This window comes from Nothoprocta perdicaria, unplaced genomic scaffold (assembly GCF_003342845.1).
Source record: "Nothoprocta perdicaria isolate Ctin4 unplaced genomic scaffold, notPer1 scaffold_87, whole genome shotgun sequence".
NCBI lineage: Eukaryota > Metazoa > Chordata > Aves > Tinamiformes > Tinamidae > Nothoprocta > Nothoprocta perdicaria.
The window spans coordinates 2612879-2636094 of NW_020456165.1; the positions used below are offsets into that span (position 1 = coordinate 2612879).

General features: G+C 41.6%; 1 protein-coding gene across 1 annotated transcript in view; it reads left to right on the forward strand.

The window, feature by feature from the left end:
• NPSR1 (neuropeptide S receptor 1) overlaps positions 1-21701 on the forward strand; it is a 55292-nt gene extending 33591 nt beyond the window's left edge. The window contains exons 3-9 of the mRNA XM_026052324.1: positions 4802-4905; positions 5284-5377; positions 9176-9377; positions 17067-17143; positions 19187-19276; positions 21260-21440; positions 21592-21701. Of these exons, the coding sequence (XP_025908109.1) occupies positions 4802-4905; positions 5284-5377; positions 9176-9377; positions 17067-17143; positions 19187-19276; positions 21260-21440; positions 21592-21685 (842 nt within the window). The 3' untranslated portion in view covers positions 21686-21701. The remainder of the gene's footprint in view (positions 1-4801; positions 4906-5283; positions 5378-9175; positions 9378-17066; positions 17144-19186; positions 19277-21259; positions 21441-21591) is intronic.
• Positions 21702-23216: the final 1515 nt, after the last annotated feature.

Genomic DNA, 23216 nt, shown 5'->3' on the forward strand with positions numbered 1-23216 from the left:
GCAAGATGTTACCTTCACCATCACATCAGTGTCATTTTTATTGTCCCCTTTAAAAAGTAAACATTTTGTCTGCATGATTTTGTGAATATGCATTCGATGATGTTAAACGTCCTTTGCTGGTATTTTTATTTTTATTTTTCATCAAAAGATAAGTCACTAAGTGATATTTTGTCCTGCTTTTCAGAGAAATTAAATGAAATTATAATCATACAGTTGCCTAGCAATCCAGGAACAGAGCTTACAGTAAACATCCTCTTCTTGGAAAAAAACAAAAGTATTAAGAAAGAACTGGTGATGAAAGGATGGCACACAGCTATGAGTGAAGGCTGATTAACACTGCTTTCAACAAAGATGTGGATTTCATTTGACCTAGGAACATTCATTGCTGAAAGAATAATAATATGCAAGCAGCCAATTCTGTAAGGAACAATGAGGACATTAGCAGCAATGAGGACATTGAGATTAAAAGAGATGTATTGTCTAGATTGGCTTCTGATACTTTTATCACTCAAGATGATGATAATATAATCTAGCATCATGTACAGAAATAGAGGATTTTCAGCTGTCAACACTGAATATGTGATCTGCCAAGGTCATATAACCGAAACCTTCTGACTTCTATACGCTGACCTCTATATAAGCAAATGAAATAACGTAAAGAACAAGGATTTCAAGACATTGTGAACTGTAACTGTATGCAAGCTGATAATGTGGTTATCATCTTGGCTTCATCTACCACCCACTAGAGCTCTGTAGGTATTTGTGATCAGGGTTTCAAATTTATGACTCTAGTGTAGCTGGCCTTTGGGTGAAAAAGGTCTTGTAGGAAGGTATGAAAAATATAAAGTCTGAAGTATTACAGCTATGATTAGCAATTAGGTAATAAAGTAACAAGAAGCACATTCAGTGCCCAAATCACCCAAATAATTTAAAAACTCTTGACTAGCGACCCAGGGGTAGTGGAGGGCTGGAGAAAGCAAAAAACAGACACATGCCAGGTGGGACACGTATAGCATGAAGAGAATGTGTTGCTGCCAACCAATGGAGCTCAGGTGCGCACTTAATAAAGTGCTAAGTAACTAGCTGACTAGAGACTGAATAACATAGATGGATAGAAGAAAATATGCCCAGAAACAGCTGCTGAGAAGTCTGTATAGATGGGAGCAGAAGCAAATATCCTTAGTTTCTCATAATCTACCGGTTGAGTGTATTTGCTTGCCTACTGTCAGACCTCCTGTACAAAGTGTACTAGTTTCCCCAGTAGCCCAATGTAAAGTAACCTGTGTGACAAATGTGAGTTGTGTGTCTGGGACACACAGAGTGAATCTGGGTCTTTGAAGACATAAGAGAAGCAGCAGCCTCAGGAGCAGCTTGCAGTGCAGTTGCACCATGAAGTGAGTGGAGCAGGTCCCTGAAGTACCTGCAGAGCTGGCAGTGGAAGAGATAGCAGCCAGGTGGAGTGAGCAGATCCCGGAAGAAGCAACCACAGAGATCAGTAGTATTTCTGGCTACCAAGGGGGAAAAAGAAAAGGAAAGGTCCTGTGGTTGGTGGGATCAAAAAGAGACAAGAGAGCTTTCTGAAACTAGCAGAGGGCATGAGGACATGGCATAGGAGAGTGCTTTTCTAATTAGAAGGTATTAAGAAATCTGACTAATCTGGTGCATGCACACAGCTGTGTGCATGTGGTGTAGCACACATGAGCATGCTGTGGTTGGGACATGCACTCTGAGGAACACATGCTGGGCACTTTGCAGTGATTCAAAAACTCAGCACAAAGAGCTCTTAAAATATACTGCTGGGTAAGAGCAGCCTACGCTTGCAGCACAAAGGAGCTGTGAAGTTTGAACATTGCCTAAAAGCCTCTGCAGTCCCCTGAAAACCTTGCTCAAAGAGGCAAACCCTTTGAACCACCTTCCCCTCTAAAGGGAAAAATACTTTCTTCTTGTCTTTAAAGCTCCCAAAGTACTTCAGGCTATCGGTATATGGGCAGGCAATGCAGTGCAAGTGAAACAGATCTGCAAAGGAAGAAGATAGACATGATATCCACATAGTGTACCTTCGAGGGGGATATTACTTCAGCTATGCTCTAGAGCGGCCCCTCAGCCTGAGCACCAGGTAGCATCCACGGTGCATGATGTGGTCCCATGGAGAACAGCTTCAACCTGAGCCTGATCAGAATGGATCCAATTTTCTCTTGCTCTGTGCCATGAGAGAAGTGGGGGCCATGAGGACTCTGGCTGCATTGCACCCCCAGTGCAAATTGGAAAGCTGATGCAGACCTACGTCAGGAGCATGTTACTTTGAACTAGTGCATATTTCATTACTAGAGAGAGAGAATATGAATCAATAATTCAGGAGTTAGGAGAGGGAAGGAGCTGCGTTTCAGCCACAGCCAGAGTATACATTTCACTTTGAAACATTCAAACCCTGTGGTTTCTTCAAAGAACTTCTTATAGGTCCTTACAGTCTCTTCCAGAAAGTCTTAAAACCACTACGCTCATTAGAGAAACAGTGGTTTTCTTACCTCTGTTATTCTTTTCAATGAGCAACACTTAACATATAGTTTCAAGGTATATGATTTTATGCTGCCTTTAGCAGCTGTGGGAGTAGAGCACATAAAAATCCTGGTTGCAAGGGATTCCTGGAGCTCCTCTCTTGCTCAGTCTCCCACTTGTGGCAGAGGAACAGAGAAGAAACAGAAAAAGGTGCTGAGAGACACTGGGAGAGGAAAGAGGAAGTCATGAGGAAGTCATGAATAGCTACACACACAAAAATCCTGGTTTCCAACACTCCAAAATAGATTTTCTTCTCCTAAAGCACTAGACTCAGATCACTAGTTCCTGACAGAAGTACCTGGAACTTCTGCAGCTTTAAATGCGAAAGGATTGTAAGAAACTCAGTTTGTCAAAACAGTCTTTTTTTTTTTTTTTTTTTTTTTCCAGGAAAACATTGGTTCAAATAATCTATTGCTTGAAAAAAAGTATGTTTTGAAACTGTTGAAAGGTTTTGCCTCCAGGAGCATATATTTTCAAATGGTAAAGTACTGATTTGAGGATTAGACAACCTTATCATAGTAAACTTTTTAGACAGTTTTAAAGTATGTAAAATGTTGGTCCCAAAACAAAACATTATACTTTTTTATTATTTTAATATGGATTGAAGTTATATCTAATTTAAGCAAAAAACATTTACTTTTGTCTTGACAAATTGTATGAAATCATGTTTTTCCAACCTGCTGTTTTCCATTCTGGTAAGCTGTACAAGGAGAGAAACATGCTGTGTTACTTGAAGTGGAGAACAGTAGACGGATACGTATTTTCTAATTTTCTATTTTATAGCACTTAAAAGATTTATCCCATCCTACTGGGAGATAACGTCTTTATTATTTTTGTTTTAAATAAAATAACTTATTATTGCCCATGTGCACAATAGCTTTTGTAATTCCAATATAAGACTTGAAAAGCTACAAATGCACATTTGTTCAGAAGTATATCTCTTCAGATTTTCTCAGAAGAAGAAAAATGGCCTGAGGTAAATTTATGTTGGTGTATGTTGACTTCAGTATAAATGCAGGCACAAGCAGGTTAACTTTAAGCTGACAGCGTGGGGTTGGCTATAAAATAATTATGTTCACGAATAAAATCCAGATAAATTTCCCACCAACTTTGGTGTCATCTGTACTTCACCCCAGAATTTTTTTCAGGAGACATATTTCTTTTTATAATAAAAAAAAAAAAAAAAAAGAGAAATCAGCCATTAGATGGCTCAGTATGGGACACAGTTGAGAGGAAGCTGACACATTTAGACCTAACCTATATCTTCTTCAACGTTATATATTATCCATACATCAGGGAAAGTCTGGGGGGGAAATATCTTGTACTCACAGTATGTCAATGACAAATGGGCTAGTCCAGGCCTAGGCACGTGCCAGAAATAAAAGCATGACTGAACATTAAGATTGAGGCCCTTATGATGTTTCCTATTTATCCAACAGTCAGATAAGTAAGAGAGATCAGATTTACAGCAATAAGCAAAAAATAAAAAGACATCAAGTAACAAGAGCAACATATGGTCAGCAGGAGTGACAACAACAAAATCATAAGTTAAGTAGACACAACACAGCGATTTGACCGAAACTGGGCACAACATCACCTGGCGGCTGTGCCCAGCTGAGCTAGAACTCAGATAGATTTCAGCAACCAGGACGCTTTGGGCCTCTCCCTCCCCTGCACAGAGCCCAGCAGAGCCCCAGCACATGGTGTCAAGTAGGATTTTCCACTCAAAAAAGAGAAAAAGAAAAGTTCTTTAAGATGGAATTGATCTCAGTTAATTTTGGGTATCATTTTTAGGCATCCCAATTTTAGACAGATGTCAATACAGATCAGGACTTAGAGCACAGCGACAACTATATACAGCAGAGTGCTCCCGTAGCCACCTCAGCAAAAGGCTGAGGTAGACATTGCACTTGTCTGAGATGTCCCAGACCAGAGGGCAGTGACAAGCTCTCCGCTGACAACACAGAACACAACTGCAAACACGTAGGTGCAAAGCATAATCTCACAGTTACTGTCTGAAGGGATTTGTTTCAAAATACAAGAACGAGATAACAAAAACCCTAAACGCAAGTGTTTTCTGAGGTTTTTCCCTCCTTTCCTGCATCCTGCACTGACCCACCGCAGAGGGGCTGCCATCAGGACTGCAGGAGCTGGCTCTTCCTAAAGGTACTACCTGCTGCCATAAACCTAAATGCTGCCGTACATTTGTTGCTGTTAACATGCTTTCAGTGGCTTTCCATTGCAGATTCATTCACAGGACTCATAAACATAATGACGGACATCATTTGGCGCTACACTGGAGATTTCATGGCCCCTGATCTCGTCTGCAGAGTTGTCCGCTACTTACAGGTACAGCAGCCACTTGCCTTTCCCTATGGCAAAGCTCAGGTGATAGCAGGAAACTCCCACTAAAATGCTGTATAGAGAGTCTTCAAACAACAGAAAAGCTATATGCGAGAAATAATCCTTTAAAGTTTAAATTAAAGTTTAATTAAATTAAAGTTTTAATTAAACCATATAAGATCCTTTATGCTTTGCAGACTAGGCAAAGCAAAAAGATTTGGGTGAAAAGAAAAATTCTATTTTCTTTTTCATTTTCTTTCCAAAAAAAAAAAAGTTTTCCAATACTAACTACAGAGCAGTATTATAGCTAATGTAATTTTATGCAAATGTATCTCAACTGCTATAAACTCAACTGCTCAATTCTCTTGCAATCTTCTGCCCTAGGTGGTGCTTCTCTACGCTTCAACTTACGTCCTCGTATCACTAAGCATAGACCGCTACCATGCCATAGTTTATCCAATGAAGTTCTTGCAAGGAGGTAGGAGAATTTCTGTGCCTTGCTGCTGTTATGGATGTTATTGGCTAGTTCCAATTTGCTCAGAAAAGTTTCAAAATCATTAACCTTGTTGCCATGAATTATTGATTCCTGCTGTAGCAATATTTGGACTCCATTAGTTTCCCAAAAGGCAATAGAGTTGAGGTTTCAAGATTTATTAAGCTGCACTTAGCCCTCAGCAGTTCTATAAGCATTGTGTTAGCAAGAATGAAATGACATTTAAAGAAGTATAGAGGCTTTCATTATCTTCTGGCTTTTTGAGAAAACTGTTATGGGGAAAAGCTCTCTCTTGCACAGCTATACTGACTCTAGGAATTACAGCAGGAATTTCTTACCTATGTTATCTGTGTACTGACACTAAAAATAAATAAGATAGAGAGTGAAGTACTGAGAATTAATACGACAGTTTGATCAGAGAACTGCAAAAACTATACAAAGCAGGTTTGGGTTATTTATTGTTTCTTAAAATTCTCCTACAGGTTGTTATTTTTATAGCACTCAAATATCTTAAGTGCTTAGCAATACATTTAAAGAGTATAATTTCTTTTTCACAGATCTTAAAAGTTTAAAGTTTAATATCTTGCCTTGAGTAAAGAAACAGAAATCGCATGTGGGGAAGGAGGGATGCAGTTACAGGGACCACAGCACTTGGAAGATGGAATATAAACAGACACAAATATCATTCTTGTTTTGGGGTAATGATGACATTTGACAGCCCACTCTATTAAGGGCATTGCGTTAACAGTCCTTTTTAGCCTTAAATAAACTATGAATCAATCACAGCCTCAGGGAGCAGTGCAACTTTGGCAGATGTTAAGCTCTGAAAACTTCAAGTAAAATGCACAAGGCTTAGCTGAGTATTTCCAAGCAGGCAGGCAGAGTTTGTTCAGGACAGGAAGACTCCAAAACCTTTATAAATACCTTTTTTTATGTTTCTAGGTAAAATTTGGCAAAGGTGAAAGAAAACACAGCTTGTTATTCCTTTCTGCACACAGATGGAGGGCTGGCTTTTGTGTCAGCTGAACATTTTATAATAAAGCAATAACGAGCCTAGGAGGACTGGGAACCCAACCTGGTTTTCCTTATCTCTCACCAAAGCCCCAGCGATCTGGGCAGCCCCACTGCAGAAAGCAGCATCGCAGGGCCCTGCTGTCAGCTGCGGCAGGGTCAGTGCCCAAAGCAAGCACCAAGCCACCAGTCAGAGGTGAGGAGCTGCCATCAGCTCTGAGTCCTTCTCTTTGCATTGAAAATGTCAAACAATTTGTTCTAAAAACAAAGCTGTGACTTAATTACCATCCCCTGGCTATGTTAAGAAGCAATTGGAAAGAAGCAGCTGCATTTTGCAAAGCTTCAAAGATTAACTTTGAGTGTTAAATATTTGATACTCATGTTCCAGAGACACAAATAACCACAGAAAGTGCAAAGCGCAGAAGAATTATCCGTTCTAACTCAATAATCGACCGAGTTGTTGAAAAAAGAAGTAAAATAAAGCTTGGAGAGAGAAAAGAAAATCTTAGAATTTAGAGAGCTGAAGACCTTTTATGAATATTTAAAACACACACACAAACCTTGTACAAAATAAACAACAAAGGCAATAGAGCTGCCTGAGCAAAAGACAAAACCCAAATAGGGGTAAACTGTCCCATGAGCATCTCTGAGCTGCTGCCCTGCGCTGGAGCAATGAGATGCTGGGATGCCTCTCTAGGGGCTAGGGAGCAGCAAATCCAATATTTTTAGAAAGCCAGTTGGCTTACGGAAGGATTGCACAGCGTTGCCATTGGCTCTAGCAGGGGATACGGCTCAGCCCCAGGGGTGACTTACAACCCTGCATTGCCAGCAACAGGCAGATGTGCTGAAACCCTTTGTAGCAACACGCAGGTGAAGGAAGCGGAGCGAAGGGGATGGTGATGTGGAAGAGTCCATTAAAAGGGTCTTGGCCAATGCTGGGAGCAGAAGGCATGGCTGGGATGCCTGCTCCCGTGCTGCGTGCTGGGCATGGGTTAGCACTGCAGCGTATCGAGAGTTTTGCATTTGCAAATGCTCATCTGTATTTATAAATAGGAAAAAAACATCGAAAAATCATGAGAGTGGTTGAGCGGAAATTCGTATGTAGAGATGCATTTATTTATTAGAATCCATCTGTACTTTACTTAGCTCCAGTCATGTGATTTTCTAGTTGCGTTAGATTACTAGAGCACTCATTAAAAACATAATGAAAAAAAATTTGAGAAAGCAAATTAACATTAATCAAATAAAACAAAAATCCTCTTATGTAGATGTTATCAGTTCCCTGTATATCCTTTTCTAAGAAAAAAATATTCTATTTATTATTATTATTTATCAATTCATCTTTAAATATTTAAAGGTGAGAATAAATGAATATTGGAACATTTCAGCTGTTTTATAAAACACAAAATAATCCTCTTGCCAAGCCCAAACTGTCCAATGTTTTTCAAATTAAGGATGTAGCTAAATCATACAAAAATACAAGGTACATTACCCAAATACAATCCTTTCCCCTACACATGGACCGCGCTAAAGTTCCTGTGCGCGTGGTTTAAATCACTAGTTCACAGTCTGAAGGGCCTTTCTGTCAGCAAATATTTTTAGTACTAGCTCCCAACATTCCTTTTGTTAAGTTTATTCTGATACAGTTTAAGAAACTTTACAGTTTTCCTCTGCCTGTGCAATATTTATAGACCTAATCTAATCCTCTCACTTAGGTAGATGTTTTCAGAGTTCCCTTAAGCCCTAGATTAGCAAGGCTATGTTTTACTGAACATGAGTAGCATTTAGAAATGAGTGGGATAAATGAATATTTGCAACTGATGTTTTATAAAGCGTAAAATTACTTTCTGAATGCTTTTCCCATTTACTTTCATATTGCTCTTTGAGCTTCAAGGAGGAAAAACGTTCGTCTTGATAATGCACACTTTAAAGAGATTTTAGATTTTCATGCACATCTCCAGGTACTTTGCAGGCAGATAGGACCATAAAATGCCAAAGTTACTTGCCATTAAAACCAGTCCCTGTCTGTCCCTGTAGCAGACAAACAGGGAAGCTGGGAAGGGACAACTTGGGCTGGGGATCACAGGTGCTCCACGCCCAGCACCCCTGCACCCCTCCCTCCTCCTTTTCTTTTTTTTTCTGATAGAGTTACATGGATTTGAGTCAGAAGGTGCAGAACTGTGGAACATGAGAGCCTTTTAGGGCATTTTCCTTCAACTCGCTGATTTTTAGAGAATTCCACTGTTGCTATCAGGCATCGTCTGTCTTCTATTTTTTCCAGCTTTGCAGCAGAGGGGAGCAAAGTGGAGGGAAAGGAGTAGTCCTGGTGTGCTAACTATCTGGGCACCTTGGAGCTCCTGCTCATTGCTGTGAGGTCCAGCAGGATCTCCAGCAGCAGCCCCTGTAAGAATGAACAAGACAGGGCTGAGATCATGAGCATCAACCTAGGACCATATAACCCCTCATGGCATAGTTTGGGCACGTGGCCATTGGCAGAAGCTGGATGTGCTTCCACCACGCTGCAGAGTGCCCTGGGACAACCTCTCTAGGGGACACCTGGGCTCTGATATTCCTTCAGGGGCCATATCTCCTTGGCATCTATAACAAAATGACCAAGATGAAGCTTCTTTGTGCAGCCTTTTCAGCATCAACAGGCTGCAAACCCTTCCTCTTCCTCGCTTCCTCCTCCTCCCTGCCTGTGTTTCAGCATTGCTACAGGGGCCAGCGGTGCCAGCAGCCCATTAACACGGTCTGTTTGAATCTGTTGAACAGAAAGGCAGGCGAAAGTTCTTATTGGAGTGGCCTGGAGCCTCTCTTTCCTGTTTTCGATACCGACTCTGATTATTTTTGGGAAACGGCAGCTCTCCAACGGCGAAGTGCAGTGCTGGGCGCTCTGGCCTGACGACTCGTACTGGATCCCCTACATGACAGTGGTCGCCTTCCTGGTGTACTTCATCCCCCTCATCATTATCAGGTACAGAAAGCTGCAATCAGTGAGCGTGTGGTGAAGGCTGTGGAGTGTGGTATTGGATTTAATGCTTTAGTTTACCTGGATCATTCTGTTTTCCATTTCCATACCTACGCCAAGACTTCTCTGGTTTGGGTTGCCCTAGATGCCCTGGGTGCTCACCACACAGTGTTAATGGATAGGCAGATTTTCTCCGAGCAAAAACAGCATCTCCAAGTGTGTCTGCTTATCTCCATAGCTTCAGGCTTGAAATGTAGCTTTATAAATATGGTATAAAAGCATTATGACTAAGCACAGTTTTAATAAGAGAACAGAAACAGCACTTATTCAAGTTAAGCTAGAATTAACTTAAAGTGCTCTCAAGAATCGTGGTACTGGAAGAGTGCTTATTCATCAGGACCTGGAAGAAATCCCCAATAACCTGGGGCTGCTAAGCACATTTTAAAAGGTGAACAAATGAAATCCTCCTCATTCCATACGGGGAAACCTGAACCACAGATATTTAGCACCGATTTGCCCCAAATTACAAAGGCAATTGGGAACAGCATACGGCTTTAACCTGAGGCCAATGAATATGGCAGTCCATGCTTCGTGACCTGTGGCTCTCAGAGCCTTCGTCTGGGGCCACCACCACTAGCCACTTTGTCTGGAGCAAGGAACACCTGGTCATGAGGAGCTACCAACGCAAGAGCGCAGTCAAAAACAGCTGTAGAGGATCCCTAAGGACCTCACAGGGCTGCCAGCGGAGACAGCTTGTCCTGGCCCAGCCCAGATGTTCTCCTTTCCCTTATTATCCTCCTTTTATTCTTTTAATTTATTCTATTAAAGAAGAGCTGTGTTTGCAGGTCCCTCAGGCAGCTTTTGTGGCCACATTGCTCTGCTGGTGCATTTCTTTTCAAGTGACTTCTGCCTTGAAGTTTCTTACCGTTTAATCTGATGCTTCTGAAGGAAGCTCGTTTATTTCTAGTAGAACCAAAAACGCTGGAGGAATAAAACTTGGGTGGCTACCTGACTTTTTGATACTGAGCACTGAGCAGTGCTGCTGCCTAGAGTGAAGAGACAACTTTGCTACTTTATTCATAACACATTAATTTGCTAAAACTTCCCTTTTTTTTTTTCTATCAGATTGCAGAGATACAAACAATTTAAAAAATGAGAAATTCTTAAACAAAGGGCATCATATCAATACAAAGAAAGTTCCTCCCAGATTATCCAATTGCTCCTCTTTCCTAGACAGGATCATTCCTCTCCTTAGGTTAGCCTGTATCTTAAAGTTAGCCTTGTTTTAAATAAAACAAAAATTAATTTGGGGAACAGATGAATATGGGTAAACCCATAGTCCACTTTTACCAGTAGAAAGAATAAACATGGAAAAGAGACAAAAATAACTTAAGTGCGTGCAACAAATGACTCTAGAAAAACTTGAGGCCGGCAACTATTTGAGTAGGAGTCTTGTTCAGAATTTCCCTAAATGGCTAACAATTAACAAATGCAAACATTATTTTAAAATATTTCAGGGAAAAAGGCCTATAGCCCATCAGTTCATTGGTCATTCCACAGATGCATAAAAATCTCTCTTTCATCCCCAAAACTTGCAGATTTGCACACTTGTCACTACAGATGAGCCACTCTCTTTTATGTGGCAATGAAAGGCAAGCAACCGATATTTCAGATTTTCAAGCTGACATTACATTACTCCCATCCTCCCTGCCAAAAGGAGATATTCAAACCAGATCAGCACCGTGACTTATTTCACAGTAAGTCCCCAGGAGCGGGAAGGCGATGGTGACACGAGGGGAAGGCAAATTCAGGGAACTGCAAGTTTTCATGAATTTGCCCTGACAGCTGAGACATGAATAAAACGTCTTAAAATTTTTGTGGTTGTAACCTTAGCTGTAACCTTAAGTGACTTTCACACATGAAGTTTATGGCAGGATGGGAACTTAAAGAAGAGGGCAGAGCACTGCTCGTCATCTACTTGAACATGTTTTTGAGTTCAACAAGGTGAAGCCAAACTCTTAGCATGCCCTAAGTGGTGCTGGGCACTGGGAGCAGGGAAGTGGGGATCATGGAAGGATTATTGTGCCCATCTATCTCTAGATGTCAGTGATACTGTGGTGTTTTTTTGTTTTTCTTTTTCTTTCTTCAGAATAGAGAGCACTAAGACCATTTAAAAAGAGAATTATAATCAGGACAGAATCAGCAGAACAACAAATGCCATACAATCTAAAACAATCAGCAATCTTTCAAAGCCATGTTTTCAAGTTCTGAATTTCCAAGCATGCAAATGAAGCCTGCAACCGCCCAGCTGATGCATCTGTAAAACATTTTTTCAGCCTAGCCCCAAGGCACATCATCTATTCCTTTAAAAATGTTGGAAAATCCTGGAGTTTAAAACTAATCCATGACATCTGGTTGCAGCATGTAAATGCTCCGGCAGGCAGTTTGCTTTTAAAGTAGGTCTGGAATGGCTGCTGACATTCAGGAACTCTATTTCTCCTCAAAGCTGCAGTTCAGCTTAATTCTTTCAGATGCTTAGTGAATTTGATTACAAATAGGACACTGTTCCTAAAGGGTGAGAGAGATACCAGCTAAAATCTGGTTATGAGCTATTCTACTGAAAGGTAGCTAGAAAAAGGGAATGTGTTATTTAGTAAATTAAAGAAAGTATTTTGTGGTTGCTGAACTTAATGGCATTTACCTGAGGATTCTATTAAAAATTCCGTAACATAGCAATGGGGATGCAGTCAAAAAATTTACACATGAAAATCAAGGAACAATATCTAAGAAGCAGCAAATAAGAGCAAAGTAGTAGTCAGAACATGCACTACACTTACTGAGGAAGTGAAGCTTCGTAGTGGAGGTAGCACCTCGAAAAAGAGTCAGACCTTTTCTGTACCCATTCGGTTTGTCTGCTCAGCTACTTTCTTTCCTCTTCCCACAGCATCCTCACTTAACTCCGCTGCCGGTACATGACACAGTTTGGGCCACCATCTGCTAGAATTAGTGCTAAATTAGTTCTGCAGGAAGCTTCTTCAGTCCAAAGCTGAGTAGTTTACTGACGACGGGACTTTTTCTTCAGGTGAAGCCCATCCAAAGCACAGAAAAGAGAGAAAATTTACTTTTAAGGTGCCAAACTTAATGGTACATTAAATATGCCACTTTGAGCAGTTTTCACTTGCTGCAGTCCAGGTACTAGCATCTCACCCAGCCACTCACCCCTAGCAGAGTTGATTCCCTGTGCTCCTGACACAGCACTCAGCTAATTCACAGGAACTTGGGTCATTCATAATATGCAGGCACATGAAATGAATTGCTTAGCTGATAACCTTCACGCTTATTGCAAAAAATCCTTCCACTTAGGAGATAATCCCCCAGGCGCAATGTGAGCAAACCCTCTACATTTCCCCAAAATGTGAACCATAAGAAAACCACAATCTGTCTCTTGCTCCTTTTAATTCATTTTATTTATTTACCTAACAAAAAGGATATAAAAAACAACCAACCAAACAAAAAACCTATGTTGAAAGACTTGTACTGTAGGAAGACTTGTTCCTACCTTGTCTTCACAACCAGGGTCTCAGCCATCACTTATCATGGGTTTATGGTTCTGAGGCAAATGTTATGTCTGACTATAATAAAAATGAACAAGATGTGAATAACAAAAAGATAACAAAAAGCTCTGATTAAATTTTTAACCCCAGTAGTTGCATCATTGAGAAAAGGAGGAGAGAGTATTAACTCTTTTCATGTAAAAGCTGACCACCTTCCTTGGTGTTGTGTAGAGCCAAATAACCTACATCATTTATTTTTTACTTATTGCACTAAAAGCATCTAAAGATTTGGCCTGTTCCTCCCTCCCTACCCTCTTGGTTAGACTAAACTACCACTTACTCTACAGTTCACACTGTCATCCTACCAAAAAGATCAGAAAAATGAACTATGCAATCCACAATAATTTATTCTCCCATGCTTGGACAAGTATCATCAGCTCTAACCTGCACTGAGAAATGCCAAGCAAATCTCTGAGGCTAAATACCTCTGGGGCATTACTGAACACAAGTTATATATGGGCTGAATCAGTCTGAGTTCTATAGATCTTCAGGTTCTACTCCATCTACCATTTAAAAATCAAATTTCTAAAGAGAATGTTTGCATCGGAGCAGAGGAAAATAACTAGAAGGGGAAAAAAAACATAAAAATGTAAAAGAAAAAATACAGACTTCAAAACAATGCACTTCAGAGGCGATGAAATAAACGACAGCCTTTTGCATTAAATAAGAATACAAATAAAATAATAAAAATATAAAAAGTATTTTTGAGCTTGATTTAACTAGTGCCTCTAATTTTTGCCTGCAATTTCCACTTACAAATAAAAGCCTCAGTCTTGAACATACGTGGCTATCTAATCACTCATCTCTTATACAGGCCTACAATCATTTGTCTAGATAAATTTATGTGTTATTTTTATCTTGGATAAATGATTCTGTATATTACCGTAAAACATAACAGAATTGCATGGCTTTATACAAATAAAATACAAGGAATCATAATCAATGCTGGATGATAAACACAATTAGTAGGGAGCTTAAGCATACTTTTGGGCTTGTTGTAAAGGCTCACTTTACTATTAAATGTTGAGGCTGAATGGAATACTATCATAATGCAATCAGTTAATGTAGAATTTTAAAAATGTCTATGTTGAAAGAATGCACAGATTAATATTTCTTAACAATACTTAGCTTAACCAGCAAGCACTTTATCTAAAAATTATATACATCTACATATATATACACATATCTATAAAAGATAGATTAGGAATACTCACAGTAGGACTTGCATGACTAAACAATAGTTAGCTGTTTATTTACAGAGACAAGGATGCTGTAATTGCTGATGCAGTCAAATTAAGCAACGTCATTAATTAATAATATGCTACAACGAACAAGTATCTCAGTCCTTCAGAATCTGGATCAAGCTAAATTGCTTTTGGAGATGCAATGAATTCAATTTGCTGAGTTACATCCACAGTCTGAAGTGTATTCTTATATTTGTCTACCATCATTATGCATAATGATCTTCTCAAGGCTAGAAAAAAATCCCTGTATTTTGACATCAAGAGCTTGTCCTTTCTGCTCTGTCAGCTCCTTCACAAAAAGGTTTGGAATAATTTTCAGTCAGATTTGACTATTTCCTGAGCTCTTTCCTACTTTTTTTTTTTTTTTTTTTAAATTCTCCTCAGCTACAAATAATAGGCCATAACAACACAGATATTATTTTAACACTATGGTGTTAAACTCATGTTCATATAGCCCCTAAGAATCCATACCTAGGGCTTGAGGAGCAGTGCACTAGTCACATACAAAAACAAATAAACCTGATAAAATCTGGATGTAACAAACTATACATAAATCTCCCATGCCAACAGGAATCTATCCAACAAAGGGTGCACAGTCATACTATGAAGTCTGTGTGTTAGAAAATGAGCTTTGTTACAATTATAGGCCTGCCACACGTGTCTATGGCATGCTTTTATCTCTTGACAGTAAATACTAAGTAACTTGATGCTAAAAGGAAAAAAAATGATTTTTGAGGGGATAGAAAGGTATATGCAGCTGCTGAACACACTCCTCTCCATCTGAGTACCAACCTCATCTGTCCACCTTTATATTCTTTGTCGACCTACCATTTTATTTTCCATCAGCAGGAATTTCCCTCCACCCTTTGAGATGTCACAAACCACCTCTCACCACTCTATTCAGCTTTTAAAGAAAGAAAAGCATCTGCAAGCACATTCAGCGAGAAAACTGCTTTTTCCCTTGAAAGCAAAATACAACTCTTCCTCCCTAAATGTTTACTCTCTATCATGCCTTTGAAATACATAAAGAAATGCCTTCTATGACCTTAAACTTTAACTGAAGCATTTGTAGGAGCTCCAGTCTTTTAGCTCCATGCCACAACAGCTGGAGAAAAGATTAGGCACTAATGAGATCTGGAGTCCTGGAGAGATGAAGGCATCAGGGCACAACTACAACTGGCAAAGCAGCCCCTGAGCAGTGTCCCTAGAGGGACAAGTGACTCCCCTCTCCCCAACACTCAGCAGTGTCCACCTCTGCTGGGTTCCTCCCAGCAAGGCTGGCTCCAAGCAGATCCCAGCTGCTGTAAGAGAAAAGAAGGGAGAACTGAGGCAAAAACACCAAAACAAATCTACTATGTCAGCAACAAACTATTTTGATTAAATCACGGATTAACTTTGCCCCGGACTTCAGAAAATTAAGGATTCTAATGGAAAAACATGTCATCTTGCCAAACAGCAAGTGAATTTCCTACTGTCATACCTTTTTCCATGTAGATGCTTGCAAAATCCTGCCAGGGCAAGTATGCTATGGACTGGCTGCACAGTCTGGACATCACATTAAACCTTCAGCTCTCAATTACTGTTCCTGGAAACCTCCTAAGAATATCGTAATAACAATAAGAATAATGCCATATGATAATAGGACACCTCTTAGTCTCTGCAGAACATCTAAAATTAGCCTCCAGAGCTGCATCTTTTTCACAGACTCACCACTAAAATTTATAAAAATACTCAGGTTTCCCTATGACCAGCCAAGCACCACAGCGTAGTGCAAAACTGCCCATGTTCTGCTACGACCTTGTTTTTTCAGACTGGGAATGTATGGCAGCCCAATGCATTAGCTGAAATGTTTCAAAATATTTTTTTTCTTCCTTACCAAGCTAAAAAGAAAATCACCATCCAAAATTATGTTTTGCTTAGTGATTTTACCTGTACACTGTCCAAAGCTGTAGGGCAAAAGGGACACAAAACATCCAGGATGTAGGATCAAAAAGATCTTGAGCTGAAAGGAATTAGTTTCACCCATTCTGTAGTAAATACATATGATTCTGCAGTTCTCACCACTCAGGAAAAGGCCATGGCTGTTCAAGGTTGCTGTGGACTGGAGCACTTTTCATCATTAAAAGCCTTAATCTTATCACCTTAATATATCACCTAAATCCTAAAAGCCTTAATATATCACCTTAAACTGCCATGTATCATCTAACTCCTCTCACCCACCTGCTACTTCTGACCTCCTCAAATTTGCTCCCAGGACCTTAATCCAAAACCTGAGCACTACAAGATCCATTAGAAGATGCCACTACTGTCTTATTTCCTTCAGTCAAGGTACAGATTTATTCTTTAGACTCCTATTCACAAAGCAATTACAGGAGAGACCTTCATATCCACCCACAGCAGGCTTCCCAATGCCAGTGGCCACTCAGCTTGCATCCCCTATTTCAGGACTATTTTCCCCCTTGTCCCTCCCAGCACAAACTTGTAGCTCTGTGCAGAAATTGGGTGCCTAGTCTAGTCTGCAGCGAGCTAGAAACTGCCAACAGACAACATCTCTGGGAGCAGGACTCAGTTGTTCCATTTCCCCATGCCTCAGATGTGACAACCGTAAAGCCAGGACAACGATAACAACCCCCACTGTGAAAACATTTCAGGTTTGCTTGTGCAAAGTACTAGAGGGGAGTCACATTTAGTTTGTTATTGTTGTTGTCGACATGGAGTCCTGTCACCTCCATGAGCTCTGTACAGATAAATACGCGTGTTCACAGAGCATGAATGACTGGGATGTTAGCTGAGTTTTTCTGTGCTTCATAATATCAATGGCTCTTTCCTTACTGCAGTGTCATATACTCAATTGTGATTCGAACGATCTGGATGAAGAGCAAAGCTCAGGCTGTCATCATATCTAGCTGCCCTGGTGAGTCTCAGCACGTATGTGGTCACGAGCCGTGAAGCCAATGGGGACTGTGCCACCAAATCTGGGAACCACTGAATACCTGATATTGCATCGGGCCCAGGTCTCACTGCAGTGCGGAGAGGTTTTCTGTAACTGTTCCTTGGTTCCACGGTTCTTTTCTACCATGTTTAATCTATTTCTTTTGACACTAAAACCCCTTTTGAAAATATTTGCAAGAAAAGAATTGAAAGATAAAAATCTTCACTCTGCCTAAAATATTTGCCCATTTCTAGAGACAGAAATTTCAGCAGATGCTTAGTAAGCATTTAGATAATTTGCTCTACTTTTACATGCCCTTGCAACTGCGGATTTTGGTCAAGACAGCAAATTCCTGAATGCTAAAAATATAAATAAATAAAACAAAACATAATTTCCATCCTAAGACCATAAACTTATGAGTTAGAGGATCTGAATACAGACCACTAACAAGTTCAAGAGCCTCACTTGACACCTGTCTTTCCTACCCTTACTCATGCAAAAAGGTGTTCTGCAATCACAAATAGACAATACAGACAACAGAGTTGTAACAGTTACTCAAATGAACCATGTTAACTAACCTTGTCCCATGTTCCTGAACACTTGAAGCTGCAAAGAAGAGTATGTTTCGTTACAATAATGCATTTTACTTTAAGAGGACAGTGCAGACAACCAAGTACTTTACCTAAATGATGAGTGATAATGAATCAAACTGTGATGACTCTGCTGCTGTTATGTGCCTTTAGTAGGATGTCTTTTAGAGAATAAAACAACCTGACGTAATGCTGCACCTCCTCAGGTATCCATGCATCATAACCTGATACATATCTGACATATAATGTCAATTATAATCTTGCAAAAATCTACTCCTCTATTCTTGAGCAGGACTAATTTCTAAATACCCTGCCTTGATGACACAAACAGTATCAAGAAGGCCTGAAAACAAATCAGTCTTCTCACCCAAATGGTGTATTCTAGTCTGTGAGCCATGAAATAATTTCCAGGAATATGAAGAATGGACTATTTTTAAGCATTTAGAGGGGCGTTTCACTGGCAAAAAGCTCTCCTTAACCTTATTTATATTTTCTTCTCACGTATCACACAGCCTTGATGCACTGTTTATATAAGAGGTGCAAAAAATTACGTACACAGGGTTATTTCTGATGATATTCATCAAAATTCCAGTCCTAAATTGGGATTATGGGAGTTTAGAGATGTTTTGATAAATATGACCTTCTTGCATATTTACTATGGTGAACCTCATTATTCTAACATAGCAACACGAACAGAATATTGACATTAATTGTGAACTCAAGCATATTATTACAATCACACTAGTACTGTTATTCAAATACAGAACTTGATTCTCAGAAACATTAATGCGACTTCAAACGAAATGAGATCAACCAGCCTTGGTGTGAGACAGAATAGCATTTCCTTCTCAATTCAATACACACTTCATTTCTGAAAAGCTGGTCTAAAAGCGTTTCTTATTTCATTACTGAGCCGACATGAAGAGTAAAATGCTCAATTGATTATCTAAAGCATCAAAAAGTGTGGAAGGTTAAAGGAATGGAGCATGAAGCTTTTAAAATCTTTTTAATTGAGATGCATTTAAAGTGAACAGGTAGTCCATTTGGCCAGGTTATTTCTTACGTTTCCATCATTAGAGCTGTCAATTCCTTTATCAAAATGGTCTTAGGCTACCCCTGTGGTAACATGTTGGTAGCTGTGCTCGCCAGCTCATTATTTTCATAGATGAACTGATATTGCTGGGCACGGAAGCACTGTTTGTGCTGAGTGTGTGCCCGAGTGCCAAGATCGCAGTGCCCCAGCACTGCAGGAAGACTTGCCTTGCCTCCCCTGCCACTTCTGAGTTTGGATGGCTCAGCTTTGCGAGCATCCAGCCTGAGAAGACCTGCAGGCATCTGCAGTTTGGGAAAGCGCTGAGCCACTGTCCTAACCGTAGCACTGATGGAGCTCTGCATCACCCCGACACTTTCACCAGATGAACTGTTCTGTCCCCAGATGGCCAAATCTCTGCCAGCTACACCAACCGTGGCTTCATATCCAAGGCGAAGGTGAAGGCGATCAAGTACAGCATCGTCATCATTCTTGGTGAGTGAACATCCCTGCAGCCGGCGCCGGTGGGGATGCTGGAGCCAGGCGGGCAGCCTTCCCTCGCTCCCTCCAGCATCGGGAGGGATGCAAAGTACAGGGCACGACTTGGAGGAGACGCTTTATTCAGACCACTGACTTGTCTCCTGAGCTCATCCCACTCTCCCCGCTGCCTGACAGGCTCCTAATTCAGGCATCTGATGTATCTTGGTGGAAGTGATACGAGCAGCCCATTGTGTGCATGCAGGAGAATAAAGGATCAGGCATTACTAAAAAAAAGGAACAAAGGAGGGGGCTGTCTCCTTGTAACCCAGGCTGACAAAAGACTCTGCAACTGAGCTGCCTTTTATATTCAGAGAATATATATACAGATATATATGGCATATTAGCATCTAGGGTGGGAAAACGGAAAGGAAATGGGGCAGGGGTTGCAGAGCAGTTGCATTTGACGCTGCTTGCCTCGGTGGGAAGCAGGAGCTCTCCTTTCCAAACAGGGCAGCAGATGACTCAGTGCAGGTGTCCTGTCTCCCAGGGAGATGACATTATCCTGATGGAATTAGGAGGCTGACATTATGCCTCGATAAATAAAGGCAGCATCACGCAGGGCTCATGATGAGCTACCAGAGACGCACAGGAAGGCAACCGAAGCAACTTGCTCCCTGGGGCTGCCAGCCATTGCCTGCCATTAAAAAACAGCCTCCCATTCTGCACAGAACTTGGATTGATTTTGTGATAATAGCTGCCGGTGAGGTGCCTAGGTCCCTGTTTAGCAGCACGAGAGCCACCAGCATAGTTCACACTTCTCAGAGGACGAAGCACACGACAGAGCTTTCCCACGCAGCAATCACAGCAAGCTCATGTCACGAGCGATTACTGCCACCATGCCATCAGATGTCAAAAGCTCAGCTGCATGCTGAACACTTGAGAGGTCCTTGAGCGTATTAGGCGCTCCATATCTCCTGGCATGTAAATAGATTATGGTACCTATCATTCTTGGGTAGTTTGCTTCCTTGCATGTTCATTGAGCATCCAGTTAACTGCCAGCTCAGAACTGTTGTTCAAGGTAACAAGAAATAAAACATGGGGTCATTCTGCTGTCTCAGCTGGATCCCAGAGAGATTGTATGCTTGATTTCAAAGGTAATCTGCAACTCCTGAGCTTACTGGTTAAGTGAGGTGGACTTACAGCTCTCCATCCCAGAGTTTCTATGTAACAGTCTTTGTGAAAGGATCAACAACTCACGAGTCATAAATTCATTCTCTATGCCTGTAGACAAAGGTGGCCTCTTCATACCTGCCACCTCCAAACAGAAGCAAGGGTTATGAACAGCCCAGTCGTCTTTTCCCTTCCCTAAGTTCTTTTCTCAAGCTACAGTACAGCAACTCGGGCACCCTCCTGCACGCTCCGTCTATACCCAGCCTGCAACCAGCATGCAAAGTTGCTTGTCAGCTGGCTGCAGTTTGGTGTGAAGGAGTGTGGTTTCTTGCTCCAGAGGGTGGTTTCTTGCTGCTCGGTGCTTCAGAGCATTTTGTTAACAGGTCGCTGCTCCAGGCAGCACTGCCACAGAGCGGCACTTTGGTGCCGCGCACATTTAGGCTGGCTCTTCACTCGGGGGACCATTAAAAGAGCTCTTCGCTATAACTGATGATGCTTTAACTGGCTACCTATTTACCCTTTATGAGTTTATGAGTTGTGCAGTGCTCAAAAGTGCCTTGATATGCCTACAGGGAGCACTTTAAACACTTAAAGGAGAACACATAATATGTTTTATGGGCATTAAAATAAAAATAAAGACAAATAAAAAAACATATTCTAATAACTATTCCCTTAAACAAGACCCTGACTAGGAAAGAGATATTTCTTGTGTGAACAAATATATATGTGTTATGACAGTCGTGTGTGCATGTTGTGATTACCTCCCTAAATTGCCACAGCAGCTAACATCGAGCTTTTCCCATGGCTCTCTCATTCTCTCTACTGCAGCCTTTGTTCTCTGTTGGAGCCCCTACTTTCTCTTTGATATTTTGGACAACTTCAACATACTTCCCGAGACCAAGGAACGCTTCTATGCCTCTGTGATCATCCAGAACCTGCCGGCCTTAAACAGTGCCATCAATCCCCTCATATACTGCATCTTCAGCAACCGGCTCTGCCCTCCTTTCGAGTACTGCTCCTCTACTACCACTGCTGTTATCCTCTAAGAAGGGATTGGGGCGGGGGGAGGCACATAAATACAGTTGTTATTTGACTCTTATAGCAACTACTTATCCTTTTTTTTTGCATGTCTTAATTCTGACTTTCCTTATTTTCCTTAGGGAAAGAAGGTCAAGAAGGCTAGAGGGGACTTTCCGAGACAGAAGCGAAGCAGGGCAGGAGATGCAGGTCCTCTCCAAACCGGAATACATCTAGCGCGGTCCCCTCTGCACGCTGTCCCCAGGGTCACGCCGGGAGCAGTGACGGGCAGAGCGGTGCCCCCTCCAAAGCCTGGTGTGGGTGAACGTGGCACAGGCACCTATGGGGAGGAGCAGCCTCCTCCCTGCTCCGCAGCACAAGCGTTTTGGTGGCACCCTGGCTTCGGCGATGTCCCCCCTGCGTGGCCACACTCCGCACGCAGGGTTTGCATGGTTTTTGACAGCTCCTTTGGCTCCCTGTTCTCAAACAAGCCGTACAACACACACATGCCAAACACCAGTGTAAACAGAGCCTTGTCAAATCTGCCCTCTGTTTTTAAGGGGCCTCTCAAAGCCATCTACTACTCTGCATTGCTCAAGTAACTGGTAAGGAGGATTTAAGACTCATGACAGTGGAAGAGCCCCAGCTAAAAGGAAAACGTTGGTGCTTTTCCCTGCACACCACCATGGCTCAATGATCTTGTCTTGTTTTCATACACCACCACCCACACTGCTGTGCTTGGAGAAAAAAAAAGGAATAAAGGGCTGGACAACTGCCCTGCTCACCTCCCAGCCCCACCATGCAGCCGACACCAGCTCCTCTGTCCTTGCAGGATGTCTCTGCCACCTGGCCTTGGTGCATCTGCAGCACCACATCTCCCCTGCAGCACTGTCCTTCGACACCCCAGGAATTACTTTTCTCTAGGCTACTGTGCTACCAAACTGTTCACCAACCCTTACCAAGCCCCGTGGTGCAGAGATTCCCAGAGCAAAGATCTGAGGAACCTTTTGGGGGACCCGGCCCTCATGGTGGCCGAGGAGAGCTGCCCATCACCCTGGCCGTGCACAGCAGCATTGCTCACACCTGGTCCTTCCTGCCCTTCCCCATTGCTCACACCTGGCCCTTCCTGCCCTTCTCTTCAGCTCTTCCCTGTCATTCAGGGCTCAGATTTTAACCAGTCAATGCACATTAAGAGCACACACATACACACACTGTTTGCATTTGCAGGGTGCCTTGCTTGCTTGTAGAGGGACTTAATTCCCTGCTTGACCCTGTGCATCACTAATGCTTTTTCCGTAAGTGCTGCTGTCCACATACTTCCCAAGGGAATTAAAGCTGCTGTTTTGGCCAGCAATCATTATTTTATTGTTCTACACCCTGCATAATAAATGTCGCTATGTCGCTATAATCATGATTGCAAATGACACAGGTCTTCAGAGAACCTAAGAGGTAGAGAAAGGCCTAAGTGAAATTGAAAATTTCAGATTGTATTTATGAGAAATTTATTTTTAATGACCCAGTGATATACTCATTCTTAGGGCCCACAGAGCACAGGCACTGGGCCAAGACTTTGGTGCCCCCACCAGCTGGGTATTCTCTTCCCTGTGCTCACGGGGGATCCTCCTGCCACAGTGAAATGAACTCACACAGGTTTAGCACGCGGGTGAATTATACCAATTTCAATGTTTATTTGCAAGTTAAAGTGTCTGCATGATAATATGCTCTAACCAGCTGTATTACTCTCTGCATTATAATAATCTTCTAATAT